Consider the following 21,416-nt stretch of genomic DNA (forward strand, 5'->3'; position numbering starts at 1 on the left):
GAAAAGTCATTAGCAAATAAAATTAAGGAGAATTTTGGAAGGTCAAGGACAGGTGAAAATTATACGGTAAATGGCCGAACCCTTAGGAGTATTGATGTGTAGTGGGATTCGGGTATACAGGTCCACAGATCACTGAAGGTGGCAGCGCAGGTAGATAAGGTTGTAAAAAGGTTTATGGCATGCTTGCCTTGACTGGAAGTGGCATTGAGTATAAGGATAGGCAATTTATGCTGCAGCTTTATAGAACTTCAGTTAGGCCACACTTGAAATATTGCGTACAGTTCTGGTCACCATAGTACCAGAAGAATGTGGATGCTTTAGTGAGGGTACAGAGAAGGTTGCTTGGTATGGAGGATTTTAGCTATGAAGAAAGTTTGGGTAGACTGGGCTTGTTTTCACTAGAACACAGGAGGTTAAAGGGTGACCTGTTAGGAGTTTATAAGATTGTGAAAGGCATGGATGGATTGGAAAGTATGAGGCCTTTTCCCCAAACTGGAGGGGTTAGTTACCAGGGAACACAGATTCAAGGTGTGAAGAAGGAAGTCTCACACAAAGGGTGGTGAGTGCCTGGAACGTGCTACCAGAGGAGATGGTGGAAACAGACACAATAGTAGCTTTCAGGAAGCACCTGAATATGAAGGGAATAGAGTACGGATTCTGGTAATGAAGACCGTTTTAATATGGAAGGGTAAAATGTGTCAGTACAGGCTGGAGGGCCAAAGGGCTGTATTGTTCTCTGAATAATCAGTTCCCATTCGTGGCCATTATACAGCCAAGTTCCAGTAATGGCACTTGTGTCCTAAATGTTTTGCCTGCATTTGTACCTTTTTGACGTTGTCTTTTTAACATAATTTAACATTCAAGATATAGTCAATGCTTAGCTTTGTTTCTCCTGTCTTCTATCTCCTTTGCCGATTTCTCTATTGCTTGTTGTCAGCTTGACTCTACTCCCCTCCACTTTTGATTATCCCATAGCTTCCCATCTCAGCGACAAGCTAGTTTAAAGTGCCAACTGCAGTAACAAATCCTCCTGGAGGACATCCATCCCAGTCCTGTTAAAATTAAACATGCCCCACCTACCCAGAATTAATTGCAACGCTTCAAAGTTTGATGCACTCCCTCTTGTGTTTGTTATGCATTGGGAGCCCAAGGACTACATGGATAAGATGTACAGGGAGTGGTCATACCACAATTTAGACACGTACAGCAGAGAGGAAATGGGTGACTAGCAGACAGCTTAAGAAAACCAAGCAAGGAGTACTGGAGCTTGTCTCTATTGTGCTTGCTATTTGATATTAATTTTGGAAATTAGTAAATGTGATGGTTCTTCCAGTGAAGTGGTAGTGGTTTGGAATTATCTTCCACAAATGGCAATTGATGCTCAATCTGTTGTTTATTTTAAATCTAAGTTAGATGAATTCTGTGAAGCAAAGTTATCGAGGGATATAGAGACACGGCCACAGATCACCCATGATCTCATTGAACGGTGGTACAGGCTTGAGGGCCTGAATAGTCTTCCTATGTGACACTAGTTCTCAGGCCATTCATTCAATCAGTCCTCCAGTTCTTCTGCTCGAAAGCACATCGTGTTTGGAGTTATCCTTACATTAGTGGTCCTGCCTTTTAATTTCCATTCTAACTCCCCGAATCTGCTTTTAGGACCTCATCCTCTTATTAATGCCATTAATTTTCTCTCTCTTCCTCAGAAGGAAGTCCTGCAGCTGCTTCTTGACATCCTCCTCCCAAGCATCAGGGATGTGACACCATCCATGGGTCCTGTTTCATGCCGTAAAAACACATGTCTAATATCCCGACTTTGAATACACTATCACTATTGACCTTTTTTGTTTTTTGTTTTTCTGTCTACCCCTTGTATAGCTGAGATGATTGTGGTTCCATGAACTTGTCTCTGGCTGCACTTCCCTGAGGAACCGTCGCCTTTGTTTAATTTCCAATACTGAATTCTGATTGGCAGTCACAATAGACTTGAAGCTGCTGTATGCTTACCTGATGTTCTGAGACTGTCTGGTAGTCACCTATTCCACCACAGCAGACTGTTCCATCTGTTGCTAAAGTTCTGAAACCTGGATTTCAGAATTGTGCAGCTGGTGACACTTCCTGTTGATGTTTGTTTGTTTGAGCTATGTGGTATGTCAATGACTTTGCACGTATTGCATGCTGTACACTTTTTCACGCTGATTTGCTGTCTCATAACTTTGAAAATTATTTGTTAGCCATAGAAAAAATATGAATTTACTTTCCTTTGCCAGCTCTTCTGTGATGGCAATTGCCTTGTTGCCATGGTTCCTCTCCTCACCTGCTTCTGTGATTCTGACTGCCTGACACAGGGTCCCCTCCTTGTGCTGTCTGCTCTTCAATAAATTGTCTGAAACCTCTGATCTGCTCTGCACAACTCTGGGTTCCATGTAGTAGAGATACCAAGTGGGATTTAAATAGATCATTATTTAAATGGCCAATTGTCTTAGCAACCCACTTATGTGAAATCCAGATCATTCTCAAACCCACCCTGTTAACTTCAGAAATGGTGTGTTTGGAGGCAGGGCTACAATTTATTTTAGGTGTCTGCTGTTTTCACCTGAGAGTATTTATTGCAGTGAAAATCTGGCCCTTTAACTTCAGGAGTCAATCCAACTCCCTCTTTGAAAGCTTAGTTAAATCCGCCATCAACGCTACTTGCGCAGTACTGCGTAGATTCTAACTGTTTGCCACACTTACAAAATGTAATTATTCAAGTCAGAAAATGAGGAGGAAGAAAACTGACAAACTGAGAGAATGTGTTTTATAAAAAAAAAACGACAATAGGTTGCAGTATGGAATGCAACATATCTTGAGTTTTAGACTATTCAGTGAACACATGCAGTATATGTCTTTATCTTGAATCTCTCTAGCTGAATCATTCAGCTGCAGTGCAAATTACCAGTACAACTTTCCATAAGTTTGCTCCTCACTGTAGATAGACTTCTTAGAGTGACACAGGTCCAAAACAGGGTGCATGTGACAGATACTGTGCTGAGTAACGGGAACTTGTATTTGAGAATGAGGATCTGCAGAAAAAAAGTCCTTTCCAATCTGTACACGACACATGCCTGTGAGGGTAGGGATAAAATAAATGTTAGAGGGGCAGCTGGAATGTGAATCATGGCACACAATTCAGTACAAATGTGAGGATGTGGGAGATCAAGTGTAATTCATGCAGTTGTTATAGGGAGCTCACTAATGAGCGGCTAGGATTGAGTGATGTGTAAGTTGTATGATGAGATGCTTGTGTGAAATAGGTGGTTTTAATAATAACTCAAAAGGAGATGGAAGGAAGGAGAATAGATTAACAGAAATAATACTTTAAACACTGCAAGTAAAGGAAAAATAAACAGATGTACAGTGATTAAACCATCACAGAATTAATGAGTAAAACATTAACACTGAAAAACAGTTGAGGTTTCTATCCCAAATAAATATTATTTCCAACAACACTTGAGCATGGGAGCAAAGAATATATTGCAATTGCATATGAACGTGGAGTGTGTGACATGCTAGCTATCGCTAAAACATTGCTGCAAGTCAGCCGGGACTCAAAACCAAATTTATCAGGCTTTATCGACTGGACGTGCAGAAAAAAATAGAGGGATTGGATGAGTTCATTAAAGATGAAATTGTTTAATAATAGGAAAGGGATTCCAGGTTTTTTTTTTGGATAGTAGTAAAAAACAGAAAAGGATAGAAAACTAGTGAGAGTTGTGTATAGGCTCTTTGATAGTAAGTTTTGAAGTTGTAGCACATGGAATTGCTGAGATTAGAGAAGCATACAGCAAAGGCAAGCTAGTTTTAATGAGAAATGTTAGTCTGTTTATCCAAATATATAAGCAATTTAATAGAACAAAAAACAAAGAAAATTTACAACCCAGGAACAGGCCCTGCAACCCTCGAAGCCTGTGCCGATCCAAATCCACTGTCTGAACCTATTGCCCAATTCCTAAACATCTATATCCCTCTGCTGTGCAGCTGCTCATGCATCTGTCCAGACGTACCTTAAATTAATCTACCGTGCCTGCCACTACTACCACTGCTGGCAGCAAATTCCAGACACCTACCACTCTCTGTGTAAAGTATTTTCTGCGTGTATCCGTGTATTCCCCCTTAAACTTTTCACCTCTCACCTTGAATGCATGACCTCTTGTTATTGAATCCCTCACCCTGGGAAAAATCTTATCTCTGTCCATCCTGTCTATACCCTTCATGATTTTGTAGATGTCAATCAGGACCTCCCTCAATCTCCTTTTTTTTTAATGAAAACAATCCTAACCTATTCAACTTCTCTTCCTAGCTATCACCTTCCATCTCAGGCAACATCCTCTCCAAAGCGTCTACATCCTTTTGGTAATGTACTGTATACAGTAGGACAAAGTGAGGTCTGCAGATGCTGGAGATCAGAGCTGGAAATGTGTTGCTGGAAAAGCGCAGCAGGTCAGGCAGCATCCAGGGAACAGGAGAATCGACGTTTCGGGCATAAGCCCTTCTTCAGGAATGAGGAAAGTTTGTCCAGCAGGCTAAGATAAAAGGTAGGGAGGAGGGACTTGGGGGAGGGGCGTCGGAAATGTGATAGGTGGAAAGAGGTCAAGGTGAGGGTCTATCACCCTAACCTTGACCTCTTTCCACCTTTCACATTTCCGACGCCCCTCCCCCAAGTCCCTCCTCCCTACCTTTTATCTTAGCCTGCTGGACAAACTTTCCTCATTCCTGAAGAAGGGCTTATGCCCGAAACGTCGATTCTCCTGTTCCCTGGATGCTGCCTGACCTGCTGCGCTTTTCCAGCAACACATTTCCAGCTACTGTATACAGTATTCTAAATGCAGCCGAACCTAAGTCTTGTACAATTTTAACATGACCTACCAGCTCTTGTACTCAATACGTCCGATGAAGGCAAGCATACCATATGCCTCCTTGACCACTCTATCCACCTGTGCAGCCACCTTCACAGTACAATGGACCCGGACTCCCAGATCTCTCTGCTCATCAACTTTTCCCAAGGCTCTTTTGTTTACAGTATAATTCGCTCTAGAATTAGGACTTCCTCACATTTGCCTGGATTGAACTCCATCTTCCACTTCTCTGCCCAACTCTCCAGTCTATCTATATTCTCCTGTATTCTTTGAAGTAGCTTTCTGCTACTTCACCAACTTTTGTATCATCTGCAAACTTACTGATCATACCAGCAGTGCCTTCTTCCAGATCGTTTATGTATATCACAAACAACAGTGGCCCCAGCACTGATCCCTGTGGAACACCACTGGTCACCTTTCTCCATTTCAGGAAACTCTCCAACTATTACTCTCTGTCTCCTGTTGCTCAACCAGTTCTTTATCCACCTAGCTAGAACACCCTGCACACCATGTGACTTCACTTTCTCCATTAGTTTACCATGGGGAACCTTATCAAATGCCTTACTAAAGTCTATGTATATGAAACCTACAACCCTTCCTTTATTTATCAACTTGGTCACTTCCTCAAAGAATTCTATGAAGTTAGTAAGGCATGATCACCCCCGCACAAAACCATGTTGCCTATCACTGATAAACCCATTCTTTTCCAAATATAAATAGATTTTATCCCTCAGTACCTTCTCCAGCAGCTTTCCCACCTCTGATGTCAGGCTCACTGGTCTGTAGTTACCTGGAATATCCCTGCTACACTCCTTGTACAGGGGGACAACATGAGCAACCCTCCAATCCTCTGGCACTTCACCTGTGTTTAAGGATGCTACAAAGATATTTATCAGGGCCCTAGCTATTTCCCCTCTCGCCTCCCTCAGCAACCTGGGATAGATCCCATCTGGTCCTGTGGATATGTTCACCTTAATATCCTTTAGCCTACCCAACACCTCTTCCCTCCTTATGTCAACGTGACCCAGAGTAAACAAACTTTTATCTCTAATCTCAACATTCATCATATCCCTCTCCTCAGTGAACACTGATTCAAAGTAATCATTGAGAATCTCACCCATTTTCTCAGGTTCGACACACAGCCTTCCTTCCTTCCATCCTTATCCTTTAGTGGACCAACCCTTTCACTTGTTACTCTCTTGCTTCTTGTATATGAATAAAAGGCCTTGGGATTCTCCTTAATTCTACTCGTTAAAGTTATTTCATGACCCCTGTTAGCTTGCTTGATTCCTCTTTTAAGATTGGTCCTACTCTCCCGATACTCCTTTTTGTTCTTAGCTGCCTGGACCTGATGTATGCTTCTCTTTCCCTCTTTGGCTACTTGCACGATTTCTCCTGTCATCCACGGTTCACGAATCTTGCCTTTCCTATCCTTTGTTTACAAAGGGGCATGCCTATCCTGCACCACCTTCAACCTGTCTTTGAAAGTCTTCCATGTATCAAATGTTATGTCAGAATAGCAGTGAATTTTTTGAATGTATCCAGCAAGAGTGTTTTGTTCTGACCAGCTTTATACAATATTCTCAGCTGATCGATCATCCACATAAACTGTTATGTTATAAAATGTACATTGTTGATTTTTAAATTATAAATGTTATTACTTAATAAATTGTGGCTTCTGAGTTTTTATATTCAAGGTGTTCCTTTTTTTCATTGAAATCAATGCTTTGCACATTTTTCAGGGTGAGGTTCAAATAATCTTATCATTTTTAAAAGATTGATATTACCAAGCCTAGGAAGCAAGTGAAAGCAGTTAGAAAATGTTTTTCTTTCTATATTAGGCTTAAAGGAAAATGGACTAAGCAACTTGGTATTAAAGTGTACATGTGTGCCATTAATTTCTTGAGTTGGTTTGTGCAACTTTGAAATTAAAGCTTAGCTGTCGTTTTTGTCTGTACATTTGCCATTATAAGGAGGTATCGAATCAGCTTCTACATGAGTGCTAACGAGAGTGACATTTACCTTGCCACCAGCTTTCTTAACCCCCCAGCTGCTTATATTCTGTCAATTTGGATTTTTAACATTGTTTTAGATAAGCAACATTTTCCTGCAGCTGGATGTTGGAAAGATGCTATCCTACTCAACCACCATTACACCATTACATTACCTTAACAATAACATTTGAATCACTCACAGGTGCCCAACCAAATCTCAAAATTTGACTCTGTCAAACCTCTGTATGTCATTTATGTTGCACCAAGACCTCTTTTGCGTTTTAAGGTATCATATTTGCTGATCTACACTTGCATTCCTACCTGCTACTAAATCCTCAAGCTCCACTTGCTTATTCCTTCAGTCTCAGCTTAGCTGTTTCCTTCACATGTTCAATGTATGTTAGTCCACAACAGGCGAGAAGCGATTTCAAAGAAGGATCTTGTAGAACAGAAGAGAGGATGCTAAAAATATGTTCTTGTGTAAGAAGTTTTAACCATATTCAAACTATTGTAACTTGCAAGTATTTAGTTGCAGAGTTAAATTGCATGAATTGTAATTGTCTTTTGCAGGTTTCTACACATTGCATTCTATTGCAGCACTGTGATGTCCTAAGGCCTCCGTATCTAGGCTTGTGAAGAGATACACTATTGTCACCGACCGCTTATGCATTATCCAGCGAACTCAATGTTCTAACATTTTGTGGATCTGATCTGATTTCCCAACACGTGGAGTCATGGGTGGAGCTGTGAGTGCTGGTGAAGACAATGATGATTTAATTGATAACTTAAAAGAGGCTCAATACATTCGTACTGAGAGAGTAGAACGTGCCTTCAGGGCCATTGATCGTGCAGATTATTATTTGGAGGGATATAGGGACAATGCTTACAAGGACCTCGCTTGGAAGCATGGCAATATACACCTATCAGCACCTTGTATTTACTCTGAAGTTATGGAAGCACTGAAACTTCAACCAGGATTGTCTTTCCTGAACCTTGGCAGTGGCACTGGATATTTGAGTACAATGGTGGGCTTAATTTTAGGTAATTCAATTTTAACTTTTTCAGTTTGTTTTAAAATTTAACTTCCAAATTGCCATTGTGGAAAGTTGTCCAGAAATATTAAGGTGGTAAGCAATAATTTATTATGAAATCTAATGCACCATCACTCAGGTTAACCATTTTTTTTTAGTCTTTTATTTTTAGAAAATGTTGGTGGGCTAGACGTCCATTCTGTATTCTGCATTATCAACACATAAGACTTCTGTTTGCCTATAATCAAAGGTTCTGTCTATATTTCAGCCCACATCTGCCCAACTATAGAGGTGATGTGGTTGTCAGAGTGGTATGCAATGGTCTTTTTTTTTGTATTTAACACTGTTTTGTTGCGACCCTCACTTATATTTAAAGCATCAATGAAAAATCACTTTTGGTGGCACAGTGGCTCAGTGGTTAGCACTGCTGCCTCACTGGTTCGATTCCAGCCTGGGGCGACTGTCTGTCTGTGCAGAGTTTGCACATTCTCCTCGTGTCTGCATGGGTTTCCTCTAGGTTCCCCAGTTTCCTCCCACAATCCAAAGATGTGCAGGTTAGTTGAATTGGCAATGCCACATTGCCCATCGTGTTCAGGGATGTGTAGGTTAGGTGCATCAGTCAGGGAAACATAGGATAATAGAGTAGGGGAATAGGTCTGGTTGGGTTACTCTTCGGAGGGTCGGTATGGATTTGTTGAGCCGAAGGGCCTATTTCCACACTGCAGGGATTCTATGATTCTGCTTTGCAGTTCTTTAAACTTTAAGTGCTAAAGTAGAGAACTTGCACCACCTGCTGGTGCATTGAGTGGGATATCCATGATATCCTAGAATGCTACCACCCCCCTCCCCCACTTCTTCAGAATTCTGGGGTAGTGTATTCTTCATCAAAAAACAATACTTAAAAAATGCCTTTGTTTAAAAAAGATTTGGTGGGAACTGGAAAATTTTGAAGCATATTTAAGAAAGTCATCATAATAAATTGATGAAGAAAATATTTTGGGTGCAGTGTATGAGCAATTGTGAGACAAGGGATGGATAGGTAACTTTGGACCCATGGTTCCTAACTAGATGGGGTTTCCTTGCCTGATCTGGATTTTATAGAATATTTAATCATTATTAGTTGCTTTGATTGGACAGCAACTATTTTCTTGTCATACAAATACTGAGGTGGTAGAAGGATAAACTGCTGTAATTTTTTGCCGAGCAATTTCTGTATTAACATTTGTGCAGTAGTCTAGTTATTTCATGTATAGAAAACTCAGTTTATGCGCATTATAGGTTTTATTATACTCACTGATCTGTATATTGTTGGTTCTATTATAGATATTTAGAGTTTTGTGTTGAAGTACTGGTGGGTTGGCATAGTATAATTTCATAATGTTAGTCAGCTAATATACCTTCAATTTAAATTAAGCAGAATTTGCTGTGTCCTGCTTCTGTAATTAAGGGATTTGCTTTTACCAGTCTCTCTCTGAAACTGTTTGGATTGAACTATTGACCTATGGTGTTCATCTCACAGTAACCATGCAAGTCTTTTCTATCTAATTACAACAGGGGACAGAATAATGGCCGCTATGTAAAAATAACGTTGAAGTATATACAGGAAATACTGGAACTAGTTAGATGTCAGGCAAGCATTTTTTATTAATGTGAATAATATTGTCCTGATTTTTTTAAAAAAGGTTTTGATACTATTATGAAAATTCTGACTATTAAATATACTTTAATGGGCATTAATTGCATTTTTGCAACTTGTACTTTAGGCTGCTTTTTGACATTTTCATTCTGCTAAAAGGTACGAAAAATGTGTTTTTCAAAGCTTTATTTTTGATGTAAAATTAATTGCATTTTGAAATGAGTAATTGTGAAATGTGTGAAGATGATAGCATAACAGTAATAACTAGTCATTAACAGAAGTAGCAATGCTGCACTGTCTAAGATTTTATTTCCTCCTGATATTTACAGTGACAACAAATGGTGCAGCTCGAAATCTAAAATGCTTTTATGCCTTGCTTAAAGTATTTGGCACTTGCTTTTAAGTGTAGTTCTGGTTTAATGAGTTTATCAAAATGAAAGACCATTATCTCTACCTCTCTAATATCACTCAACGTCTCCCTTCCTCTGCAACATGTCATTGTAGTATCATCTATTTCTGAAACCTTCATCCATAGCTTCATTACGTCTCGACTTCTTTATTTTGAAAACAGACTCCTGGTTGATCACCCCCATTTCTGCCTTTCATTGGTTTGAGGCCATACAAAATTCTGTCTGCATCCAAACAGTGTGCTTGGACCTGTCTGGCTCCCAGTCAAATAGCATTTTGATTTTAAGAATTCTCATCCTTGTACTTAAATTCTTTTATGGTCTGGACCTTATCTGTGCAATCATCTCCAACCCCTCAGCCCTCTGCAATGTCTTTAATTCTGTCATGCAGTAATTACAATTTGGAATATACATAATGATTTAAGTTGTCTTGGCCCGAAGTTCTGGAATTCCCTGCTTGCGCCTTTCTGCCTTACTCACCGTTTTTTTTTTCCAACTTTTACCCTCGAGCTTAGTCAGAGAGGTCTGTGTTTGAACCTCTGACCTAATACTTCCTTTATGTATTTTGTACCAGGCTCTGTTTTATAATGCTGTTATGGAACACCTTCGGATTGTATTTTTAAAAATCTATATAAATCCAAATTTTGTCCAAAGAGAGATGGATTAGTGCATCATAGCATTTAAAAGGTTATAATAAATTGAATGTAGATAATATATTTGCAAAAAAGCACACTATTCCAGGTGAATTTCTTCAGTGGGATAAAGATGAACCTATTTGGTTTGAGTGAAGTATTTAGAGTTTGGGTTCCATTCGATTTTCAACCATTTGCTTGTTGATTGGGTAAATTCTGTTTTTGCCCCTTAAAAGCTAGTTAACAATACAAAACAATTCTGCGCAAAATATACTTCCTAATTCTAGCCTGTGTGGCTGAAATTATTTATTGTGTAATTGGTTACACATAGGGGTGACAGAGGTTTCTTCAGAATCACCTTGTCTAACGAAAGTCACTCTTTATTCTCAAATAAATTTGTCTGAAAGAGTTATTCATTCTTTAGGAGAAAGTGAGGACTGCAGATGCAGATCCTGAAGAAGGGCTCATGCCCAAAATGTCGATTCTCCTTCTCCTTGGATGCTGCCTGACCTGCGCTTTTCCAGCAACACATTTTCAGCTCTTATTCATTCTTTACCCAATTTTCTTTCTAAGATTTTCTTGTGACCACTGAGTTATACTCTGAACTTTTGTGTTTTTGATTTGTATTAGATTACCAATGGTTGTTTATAAGGTTAACCAAGACTTTTATTGACTGGAAGCTTTCTGAGTATAGTGAATGCTTTAAATTACACTGAAGTTTGGGTGCTGCTTTCAGAAGAAAGATTTTTTAGTTTCCTTGTGGCTTATTTCCGGTTCTATGAAGAAAGATACTAGGCATTTAGAGCCACTGCCAGGTTTTTTACCTTCTGGTTTTCGTTGTGATTTTCTTGAACCTTTTTCCTTTTCCCTGTCCTAAACCACTGCTTTGTTTCAATTTTCAGAAGTGCTTACTTTTCTCTAATAATAACTACAGGTAGCTTTAGCTGATGAGAGCAACTTAGATGTTACTAGAACAGTATCTACAGTGATTCTGTGATTTGCTTTTAAGTATAACAGCTATTGACCTTCTAGTTTACTATAAATTTTCCTTTTGGTGTTGCATCCATCTTAGTATTATCAGGAAGAAAACAAGCAGGACCAACTGAGGATTGTAAAGATACCTAATATGTCATGTAGAACCTACAGCAGAGTTATCTCGGATTTGCAATCCACTTCCACTGATCTCCTGTATTCTAGGAGCACTTAAAGTTGATGCAACTCTAAATTTCTATTCAAGTAGCTTGAACAAGGCTCATGAAATTAATAATATGGTTTTTCATACTGAATTTCCCTGTGTTCGTGGTGCCAGAGTAGCTAGTGTATCAGTTCATGTGAATGCATGTTATTTGAAAAACATACTGTAAAAATGCTTGTCTTATCAGCATTGCACCAGTATGACTGCGAAGAAGATGACTAACAGGGTGGGGGCAAGCATGTAGCCCGACTTCATACCACTACGAATGTTGAAGGCCTCCGAAGAAAAGCCATCAACCTGAACGATACCCTTCACATCTATGTGGAATAACTGAACAATGCTGAGGAACCTCGGGGGCACCCAATCCTAGTGAGGATTTTGAAGAGCCAATTTCTGCTCACAAGGTCGAAGGCCTCCATAAAGGCAATGAAGGTGACGTAGCCTGGTTGTCTTTGCTCTCTGCATTTCTCTTGTAGCTATTGAAGGGAGAAGTTCATGTCTATTATGGAGCGTTCTGAACTGAAACTGCACTGCGATGCTGAATATACCCTTTCGGTGATTTTCTGCAGCCTGTTCAGGACCATGACGGTGAAGATCTTCTCAACGATGCTCAGCAAAGAAATTCCCCCGTAGTTGTTGCAGTCGCTTCTGTCCCCTTGGTTCTTTTATAGGGTGACAATGTTGTAGTCTCTCATGTCTTGTGGCACTTCTTGCTCTTTCGAGCACTGGCGCAATAGTTCATGCAAGTGGTTTAGTAGGATGCCCTTTGTGCACTTGATGACCTCTGGTGGAATGTCATCCAATCCTGGTACCTTGCCAAAGGCCAGGCTGGCGATTGCTTTGCTCAGCTCTTCGGCAGTTGGCAGTGCATCCAGTTCCTCCATGACAGGCAGGCATTCCACAGCATCTAGTGTGCTGTGCATGAAGCTGTTTTCTTTAGAGTAGAGTTCAGAGTAACGCTCCACCCACCCCTCCAAGAGGTGGGAGGACATTGCAAGCGATCGCTCACACTGGAGGCTGGAATTACGCAGAGGTCTGAGGCTTGCTGCTTAAGAAAAGCGCACACACTGAAAAAGCAGCACCAAGCCAACACCGGAGGACAGCGCCTTCAAGTGCAGTTGCTGTAGCTGAGACTGACACTCCCACGTGGGCCTCTACAGCCCCATAGATACTGCTGTACCAACAAAGATTGAAGCAAGACTTCCTATATGCAGATCCATTGTCTTGTGAGACTAACAAATGCCACCACGAATCTGCATTGTTCACAACTCAATGGTGACTTTAAAAAGCAAAAGGCTCAGTGGTTAGCACTACTGCCTCACAGCGCAAGGGATGCGGGTTTGATTCTAATAAAAAGCAAATTACTGCGGATATTGGAATCTGAAACCAAAAATCTGCATTCATCCCTTGTGGTTGGAGGGTTCCTAGGCAGAAGATGAGGCGCTCTTCCTCCAGACATCATGTTGCCATGGTCTGACGATTGAGGAGGCCAGGGACCTGCATGTCCTTGGTGGAGTGGGAGGGGGAGTTAAAGTGTTGAACCACGGGGCGGTTGGGTTGGTTGGTGTGGGTGTCCCGGAGGTGTTCTCTGAAATGTTCCGCAAGTAGGCGGCCTATCTCTCCAATGTAGAGGAGGCCACATCGGGTGCAGCAGATGCAGTAAGTGATGTGTGTGGAGGTGCAGGTGAATTTATTATAAAATAAAACACACATTCATTCACAAATAGGGCAGACAAGAAAAGGGTGTTATTTTAGGAATTCTGAGTGCAAAATATAAGTAAAATGTCACAAAGTCTGTCGATCAGCGTCCAAACCAAAATAAATGAGTGTAAATGACTTTCACGGTTTTATTTTGGATTTTGGCAATGAATCATTCTTTTGTCAACTGCAGGGATTTTCAATTTAGTAGCTAGTCAGTCAGAGTTAGGTTTGAGTTAGAGGGTTTCTATTCTTTTTATGAAATATTTGATATTCTTCCACCCAGGCAGGGAGAGAGAGTGATCTTGCTTTCAGTCAGGCGTAAAAGTCTTGGTCTGAGCTGCTCTTTGTGTTTCTTCTCAGTTCAGACTGCCACTTAAAATAATCCACAAACTGTTGCTGGGGGGGAGGGGGAGGGGTGGGGGTGGGGGAATTGGGTGCGCAGTTAGTTACTGTTGATGTTGTAGTTGAAGAGTTGATTTTAAGATTCTTAATTTCGCAGGTCGGTTGCGATTCTGATATTCTTATTCCTTGACCATGACTGAATTCCAGTATTTAGAGAGAGTCCTTTTATTGTCCTCTTCCTTTTATCAGGCTTGCTAGCTGGTTGACTTGTAGTGGTCTGAATAAGAGAATCCCTTTACCTGCAACATATGGGTGATTGGAGGATTATTCTTTAACTGTGACCTTCACAGCTTACTAACACTTGAACCCAGGCTGCCGTACACAGCTATGTTAACCCACTTGTCTAATAAGTGCACTCCAGTAGAATTGAAACTGGCTTTTTTAATCCCTGCCCTTTGTGTACTCCACAAAGAGAAAAGCATGGAATTTGTGAAGATTGGGATGGAATATGCAAGGGGTGGCTTGCTGTTTCATGTCATCAGTTCCTTGTTATTTTTATATGCACAAGATCTCATAATCCAGTCTGCTTTGACTTAAGTCTTTATCCTTTTGAAGGATTATTGTTTGACGTTCCCTTTGCATCTTTGTGTGGCACTTATGGGTCTGTCTCTCCATGTAGCCACTTAATTTCCATTTTTGGCTTTATCAGCCCCCGCTGAAAAATGTGTTGCTGGAAAAGCGCAGCAGGTCAGGCAGCATCCAAGGAGCAGGGGAATCGACGTTTCGGGCATAAGCCCTTCCTCAGGAATGAGGAGGGTGTGCCAAGCAGGCTAAGATAAAAGGTAGGGAGGACGGACTTGGAGGGGCGTTGGGAATACGATAGGTGGAAGGAGGTTAAGGTGAGGGTGATAGGCCGGAGTGGGGGTGGGGGCGGAGAGGTCAGGAAGAAGATTGCAAGTCAAGAAGGTGGTGCTGAGTCCGAGGGTTTGGACTGAGATAAGGTGGGGGGAGGGGAAATGAGGAAGCTGGAAAAATCTGCATTCATCCCTTGTGGTTGGAGGGTTCCTAGGCAGAAGATGAGGCGCTCTTCCTCCAGACATCATGTTGCCATGGTCTGACGATTGAGGAGGCCAGGGACCTGCATGTCCTTGGTGGAGTGGGAGGGGGAGTTAAAGTGTTGAACCACGGGGCGGTTGGGTTGGTTGGTGTGGGTGTCCCAGAGGTGTTCTCTGAAATGTTCCGCAAGTAGGCGGCCTATCTCTCCAATGTAGAGGAGGCCACATCGGGTGCAGCAGATGCAGTAAGTGATGTGTGTGGAGGTGCAGGTGAATTTATGACGGATATGGAAGGATCCCTTGGGGCCTTGGAGGGAAGTGAGGGGGGAGGTGTGGGCGCAAGTTTTGCATTTCTTGCGGTTGCAGGACAAGGTGCCGGGAGTGGAGGTTGGGTTGGTGGGGGGTGTGGACCTGATGAGGGAGTCGCGAAGGGAGTGGTCTTTCCGGAATGCTTATAGGGGAGGGAAATATATCCTTGGTGGTGGAGTCTGTTTGGAGCTGGCAGCCCCCTTCCAAAAAGCAACATTTGAACTTTGAATTTTAAAATGTCTGTAACACTTAGATCATGGTAAGAGCTACAGGGAGAAGGCCAGAGTGTGGCACTTGGTAAATATTTCCTTCGGGGAGCCAGCACAAACCCAACTTGTCAAATGTCCTCCTTCTGAATTATAGCCATTCTAAAATTATGAAATACTGAAGTGCAAATTAATTTTAATTCGGTAGTATATCAGTGCCATGCACTTGTCCTTTCAGCAGTTTTTTTATTTCTTGGAACTTGATGTTATCTAATCAAACCCTCAATGCTAATGACATTTAGTCAATGTAAGTACCTTTGATATCTAAATCAGCTCATTACAAGATTGCTCGACGTACTAGTGTTGCATTGGAAGTACAACACAGAAAAAAAGAATATATTTAGTTGCCCTAGCTGGATCACACCAGTGATTATGCAATTTTGGAGAAGATTTGTAGCTCAGGTTGTAAGTTTGCTTGCTGAGCTGGTAGATTTGTTTTCAGACATTTTGTCACCATGCTAGGTAACATCATCAATGAGCCTCCAATGGAAACGCTGGTGTTCTGTCCCACTTGCTATTTATGTGCCTTGGTCTATTGTGGTGGGTGATGTCACTTCCAGTTTTTTTTTCCTGAGAGATTGGTAATTGAGGTTCAAATCTATATGTTTGTTAATGAGTTCTGGTTTGAATGCCAGAGCTATAGGAATTCCCATGTGTGTCTTTGTTCAACCTGTCCCAGGATGGATGCATTGTCCCAGTTGAGCTGGTGTCCCTCTTCAACTCTGGGTATGGATAGTTGGTCATGTCTTTTGGTGGCTAGTTGGTGCTCCTGTATCCTAGTGGCTGGTTTTCTGCCAGTTTGTGTAATGTCATGTTTGTTGCAGTCCTTGCAGGGTATTTTCGATATGACATTGGTTCTGGTTTTGTATATGATGTTAGTGCAGGGTCCTTTAAAATAATCAGGAACTGTTTGTGTGGTAGTAGGTTTGTGGGCAACCATGATGCCTAAGGGCCAAAATAGTTTGGTTGTCATCTCTGAGATGTCTTTAATGAATGGCAGGGTGTGTTGTGCCTTTTTGTTTAAGTCTGTTGCGTAGGAATCAATGGCTGTGCTTATCGGGTACCTGTTGTTCCTGAACACATTGTATAACTGTTTCTCATCGGCTTCTCTTAGTTCCTGGGTGCTGCAGTGTGCTGTGGCTCGTTTAAATAATATCCTAATGCAGCTCCATTTGGGATGATTTGCTCCTATAGTTGAGTATCTGGTCAGTGTGTGTGGTTTTCCTATAGACGCTGGTCTGTATCTCTCCATTGGCTTTGCATTCTACCATGACATCTAGGAAGGGGAGTCTGTTGTTGTTGTTCTCTTCCTCTTTGGTGAGCTTTGTACCGGTAAGGATGTTGTTTGTGTTTGTGGGTTTCTTCTAATTTGTTGTGTTGTGTGATGAAACAGATCCTTCGTCCAATCAATCCATGCTGCACCTAATCACAAACTAAACTAGTCCCAACTGCCTGCTCCTGGCCCATATTCCTACAAACCTTTCCTATTCATGTACTTATCCAAATGTCTTTTAAACGTTATTATTCATTTATATAAACTGTCATCAAACAGCCAAGGCTCCAGCACTGATCTTTGTCACATAGTGCTTGTTATGCTTTGCCAACCTGAAATTTATTTTTCACAATAACCTTTGTTTGAAGGGCTGAAGTATGTTTGGGTAGTCTGAAGACATGTGTTATTGTGGTGGCAAATTCCTGCCAAAAGTTCATACTACCAGTTTCATTTGATCTTCAGCTAGAGTTTCCCACTTATTGTAATTTAATCTTCTGAGCTTTGTCTCTTTTGGCAGCACCATTGAAATGGATTTCTGCGTTCACTGCTAGGTTTTTGGCATTATCTACCACCTCAAATTGCATATTTTTAGGGATATACCCAAGTCAATGGAGCTTGATTAGCTTGAGCAAGTTTGCCCAAAATGGATGACTCCATTGGTAACGTTAACTTTCGATATGATGTTAAGAATGCACCTTGCACATCAGAGAAAGTTAATTGAGTCTTTTTTCTTGCTAAGTTGACCTGGCTTATTTGACATGTAGAATTGTCCTGAGTATTATGACTTTATAGATAAGCATCTTGATCCTATCCTTAACATTTCAAGAGAATATAATATTTCCTCTGAATTTAAACTCTTTCGGGCTCTAGGTATCTTTCTGGTATAATTATACTGCAATTTCTCCAAGTCTGATATATATATATATACACACACACAACACACACACACACACACACACACACACACACACACACACACACACACACATGAAGGTGTGAGGCCATTCTGTTGCAGAGTCACAGAATATGTAATGGTGCAGAAGAAGGTCAGACTAGCCCATTGGCTCTTCAAATGTGCACCATGATTTTGTGCCATTCTTCTGCCCTTTCCCTGAAGCCTTGCACAATATTTCTATTTATGTAATTATATAATGCTTGAATGTTTTGATCAAATGTGGCACCTGATTTCGAGGCAACCCACACCACCTGTTGCATTATAAGCCTTTCTCTCTCATTGCAAAACATGTAAAGACAAAACCTTTTTAATCAGTGTCTCATTCCTGATCCTCTTTGAGCGGGAATGGTTTCTACCTGTCTGCCCTGTCCAGATCCCTCATAATTTTGAAAACTTCAAAAATCTCATTTCAACCTACTCCTTTCCAAGAAAAACTGCTGCAATTTTTAAAATCCATCTTCATAACTGAGTTTTCTAATCCCTGGAACTACTATCCTAAACCTCTTCTGCAGTCTCCCTAATGCTTTCACATCCTTCCTCAGGTGTGGTGTCCAGTATTGTGGGGTACACAATACTCCAGCTGAGGTCTAGTCAGTGTATTGTGTAAGTTTGTATAATCTCCCTGCTCTTGTACTTTTATATATGTATTAATAAAACCTAGAATATTATATGATTTATTGACTGCAGTCTCCACCTGTCCTGCTGCCTTTTAATTCATTATGCACCTGTGTCCCTGCTCCTACTCACCCTTTAGACTACGCCCAAATTTTATGCTACCTATCCACATGCTTTTTATGAAAATGTAACCCCTCTCATGTCATTGCATTGAACTTCACTTGCCACTTGTTTTCTTCTCCTCCACCACAAAGTTGTCATTGTCCTTTTGATACTGTACACTATTCTCCTGATGTTTACGGATTTCTATCATCTGCAAACTTTGAAGTTATCCCCTGCGCTCTAAGGTTAAGATCTAGGTAATAGGGCAGCATGGTGGTTCAGTGGTTAGCACTGCTGCCTCTCAGCGCCAGGGACCCGAGTTCAATTCTGGCCTGGGGTGACTGCCTGTGTGGAATTTGCACATTCTCCCCGTGTCTGCATGGGTTTCCTCCGGGTGCTCCAGTTTCCTCTCACATACTAAAAGATGTGCAGGTTAGGTGATTTGGCCATGCTAAATTGCCCATAGTATTAGATCCGTCTGTCAGGGGTAAACGTAGGGGAATGAGTCTGGATGGGTTACTCTCCGGAGGGTCGGTGTTGACTTGTTGGGCTGAAGGGCCTGTTTTCACGCTGTTGGGAACCTAATCTAATCTAATCATTTGAGCAAGGGTCCTAATAGTGATCTGTGATAAATTCTATTACAAATCTTTCTCCAGCCTGAAAATATCTGTTAAGCATTACTGTTTCTTATTACTTAGCCAATTTTATATCATGTTACTTCTGGCTGCTGAGCTGTATCATTTCTGAGAAGACTATTATATGGCACTGTGTCAAATGCCTTTTGGAAGACTATGTACACCACATCAACAGCAACGGCCTCATCAGCCTTCTATTACATCTTTTGAAGGATCTCGTAAGTTAGTTAAACATGGTCTTCACTTAATAGATTAGATTAGATTAGATTACATTACAGTATGGAAACAGGCCCTTCGGCCCAACAAGTCCACACCGACTCCAATTCACCTGACCCTGCACATCTTTTGGACTGTGGGAGGAAACCGGAGCACCCGGAGGAAACCCACGCAGACACGGGGAGAACGTGCAAACTCCACACAGTCAGTCGCCTGAGGTGGGAATTGAACCCGGGTCTCAGGCGCTGTGAGGCAGCAGTGCTAACCACTGTGCCACCGTGCCGCCCACTACTGTAGGCTCTCCCTAATTAGCCTACATTCATCCATGCAATTACTAATTTGATCCAAAAATAAACTTTCTGGAAGGCTCCATGCAACCACAGTTAAACTCTTCAGACTTCTGTTTGCAATCTTTTTCCAACATGGGCCTGATGTTTGCGCTACTGCAGTCCACTAGCACCATTGCTGAGTCCAGGGAAGACTTAAAAATATTACTAGTGCCTCTACAATATTCACAGACTCTCTCTTCTTTCAGTATTCCTGAATGCATCTCATCTGGTCTTGGTGCCTTGTTAACTCTTAAGTGCCAGCAATTCATCCAGTGCTATCTCCTCATCAATTCTGAACTCTCTCTCGACAATTTTTTGTCCTTTGTCACCATGGCCTTGGTAGCACCTGCCTTGTAGTATTCATTCAACACTTCAGCCATGCCCCTGTCACCATGTGTGAATCACCTCCTTGGTCCTTAGTTGATCCTACTATTACCACCCTTTTAATTTCTCTGACCCAATAGAAGATTTTGTGATTTGGCTTTTTGTTAGCTGCTGGTCTTTTTTGTTTTTATAACTTTTTTCTTTATCACATTTATTTGTTTCTTTAACTCTGTTGTGACATTTTATATTCAGCTTTCTTCTCAATTGTATTTTCTACCTTTTATATCTGTCCATAGTGGACTCTTGTTTCTTTAACTAAGTTTCTATTTCCTTTTTCATTCAAGAAGTTCTGGAGTTGTTTGTCCTACCCTCTTGCTCAAAAAGGGAGTATACCTTGACCGAATCCAAACCATTTTCTCTTTGAAGGCAGCCCAATATTCAGCTACAATCACATCTAATTGAAGTCAATTTTAAACTTCATTCTTAAAGTGAAATTTTATAAAGCAACAATTCATGTTGCTTGTTGTCTGCGTGTGTGGCTACTAAGGATAGCTGGTCGTGTCGTTTCGTGCTATCCTTAGTAGCCACACACACAGACAACAAACAACATGAATTCGACTGGGACAACACTACTATCATAGGGCAAGCCAGACAGAGAACAGCCAGGGAATTCCTAGAGGCATGGCATTCATCCACAAACTCCATCAACAAACACATCGACCTGGACCCAATATACCAACCACTACAGCGGACAGCTGAAACTGACAAGCGGAAGCGGCAGGGACAGGCCACTATAAACATCGGAGGAAACATCAAAGAAGCGCTTCGTAGGAGGCTCCCAAGCACTGATGATGTCGCCTAGCCAGGGGACGAAACGTTTGCAACAAAAACTTCCAGCTCGGCGAACAGAACCACAACAACGAGCACCCGAGCTACAAATCTTCGCACAAAGTTTATCTTTCTCCTCTGTGGGCCATGTGTCTTCAGAAATGTCTCCCTGAAAAGTGATGGAAGCAGAGTCCTTGAATATTTTTAAGGCAAATGGTTATGTTCTTGTTTAGCAGGAAGGTGAAAGGTATGAGGAGCAGATTTGTGGTTACAGTTGGATCAGGCAACATTGAAAGTGTTGCAGGCCTGAAGAACTGAATGACCTACCTTTCAGTGTAATTTTGAGAGCCAAAATTAGCATTCATTTGGGCAAGGGAGCAAAGGAAGTGGCAAATGCAAACGCACAGTCTCTAACAAAAATAAAGAAACTCAAGTGGATATGTCTGGAGAAATAGACTTGAAGAATGCAGAAGTCATGTTAAACTTGAATAGAATCTTGTTCAGTGCCACATTTGGATTTCTTTGTACAGTTCTGGTTGCCAAATCAGCAAAATAGTATAGAGAGTCCAAAGATGTCACAAAAACAATTTAGAAAGTTTATGATATATAAGTCAGTACCTTTCTGATGAACCAGATGAGTCTCTCTCTAATAAAGGAGCAGGGACGTGTTGTT

The 21,416-nt window shown here is 41.3% G+C and overlaps 1 protein-coding gene across 7 annotated transcripts in view; it reads left to right on the forward strand.

Moving 5' to 3' along the window:
* Positions 1-21,416, forward strand: part of pcmtd1 (protein-L-isoaspartate (D-aspartate) O-methyltransferase domain containing 1) — a 91,821-nt gene that overhangs the window by 26,020 nt on the left and 44,385 nt on the right. For 5 of the 7 annotated variants that reach the window (XM_087986408.1, XM_087986409.1, XM_087986410.1 and 2 more), the window contains one exon: positions 7,463-7,933. The exons of 1 other annotated variant lie outside the window; for it this stretch is intronic. In XM_087986408.1, the coding sequence (XP_087842534.1) occupies positions 7,627-7,933 (307 nt within the window). In that variant the 5' untranslated portion in view covers positions 7,463-7,626. The remainder of the gene's footprint in view (positions 1-7,462; positions 7,934-21,416) is intronic. One more of the 7 variants, XM_087986413.1, reaches the window with a different exon arrangement.

This window comes from Chiloscyllium plagiosum, unplaced genomic scaffold, assembly GCF_037043375.1.
Source record: "Chiloscyllium plagiosum isolate Xiang-an unplaced genomic scaffold, Cpla_swu_hap1 HiC_scaffold_4, whole genome shotgun sequence".
NCBI classification, from domain to species: domain Eukaryota; kingdom Metazoa; phylum Chordata; class Chondrichthyes; order Orectolobiformes; family Hemiscylliidae; genus Chiloscyllium; species Chiloscyllium plagiosum.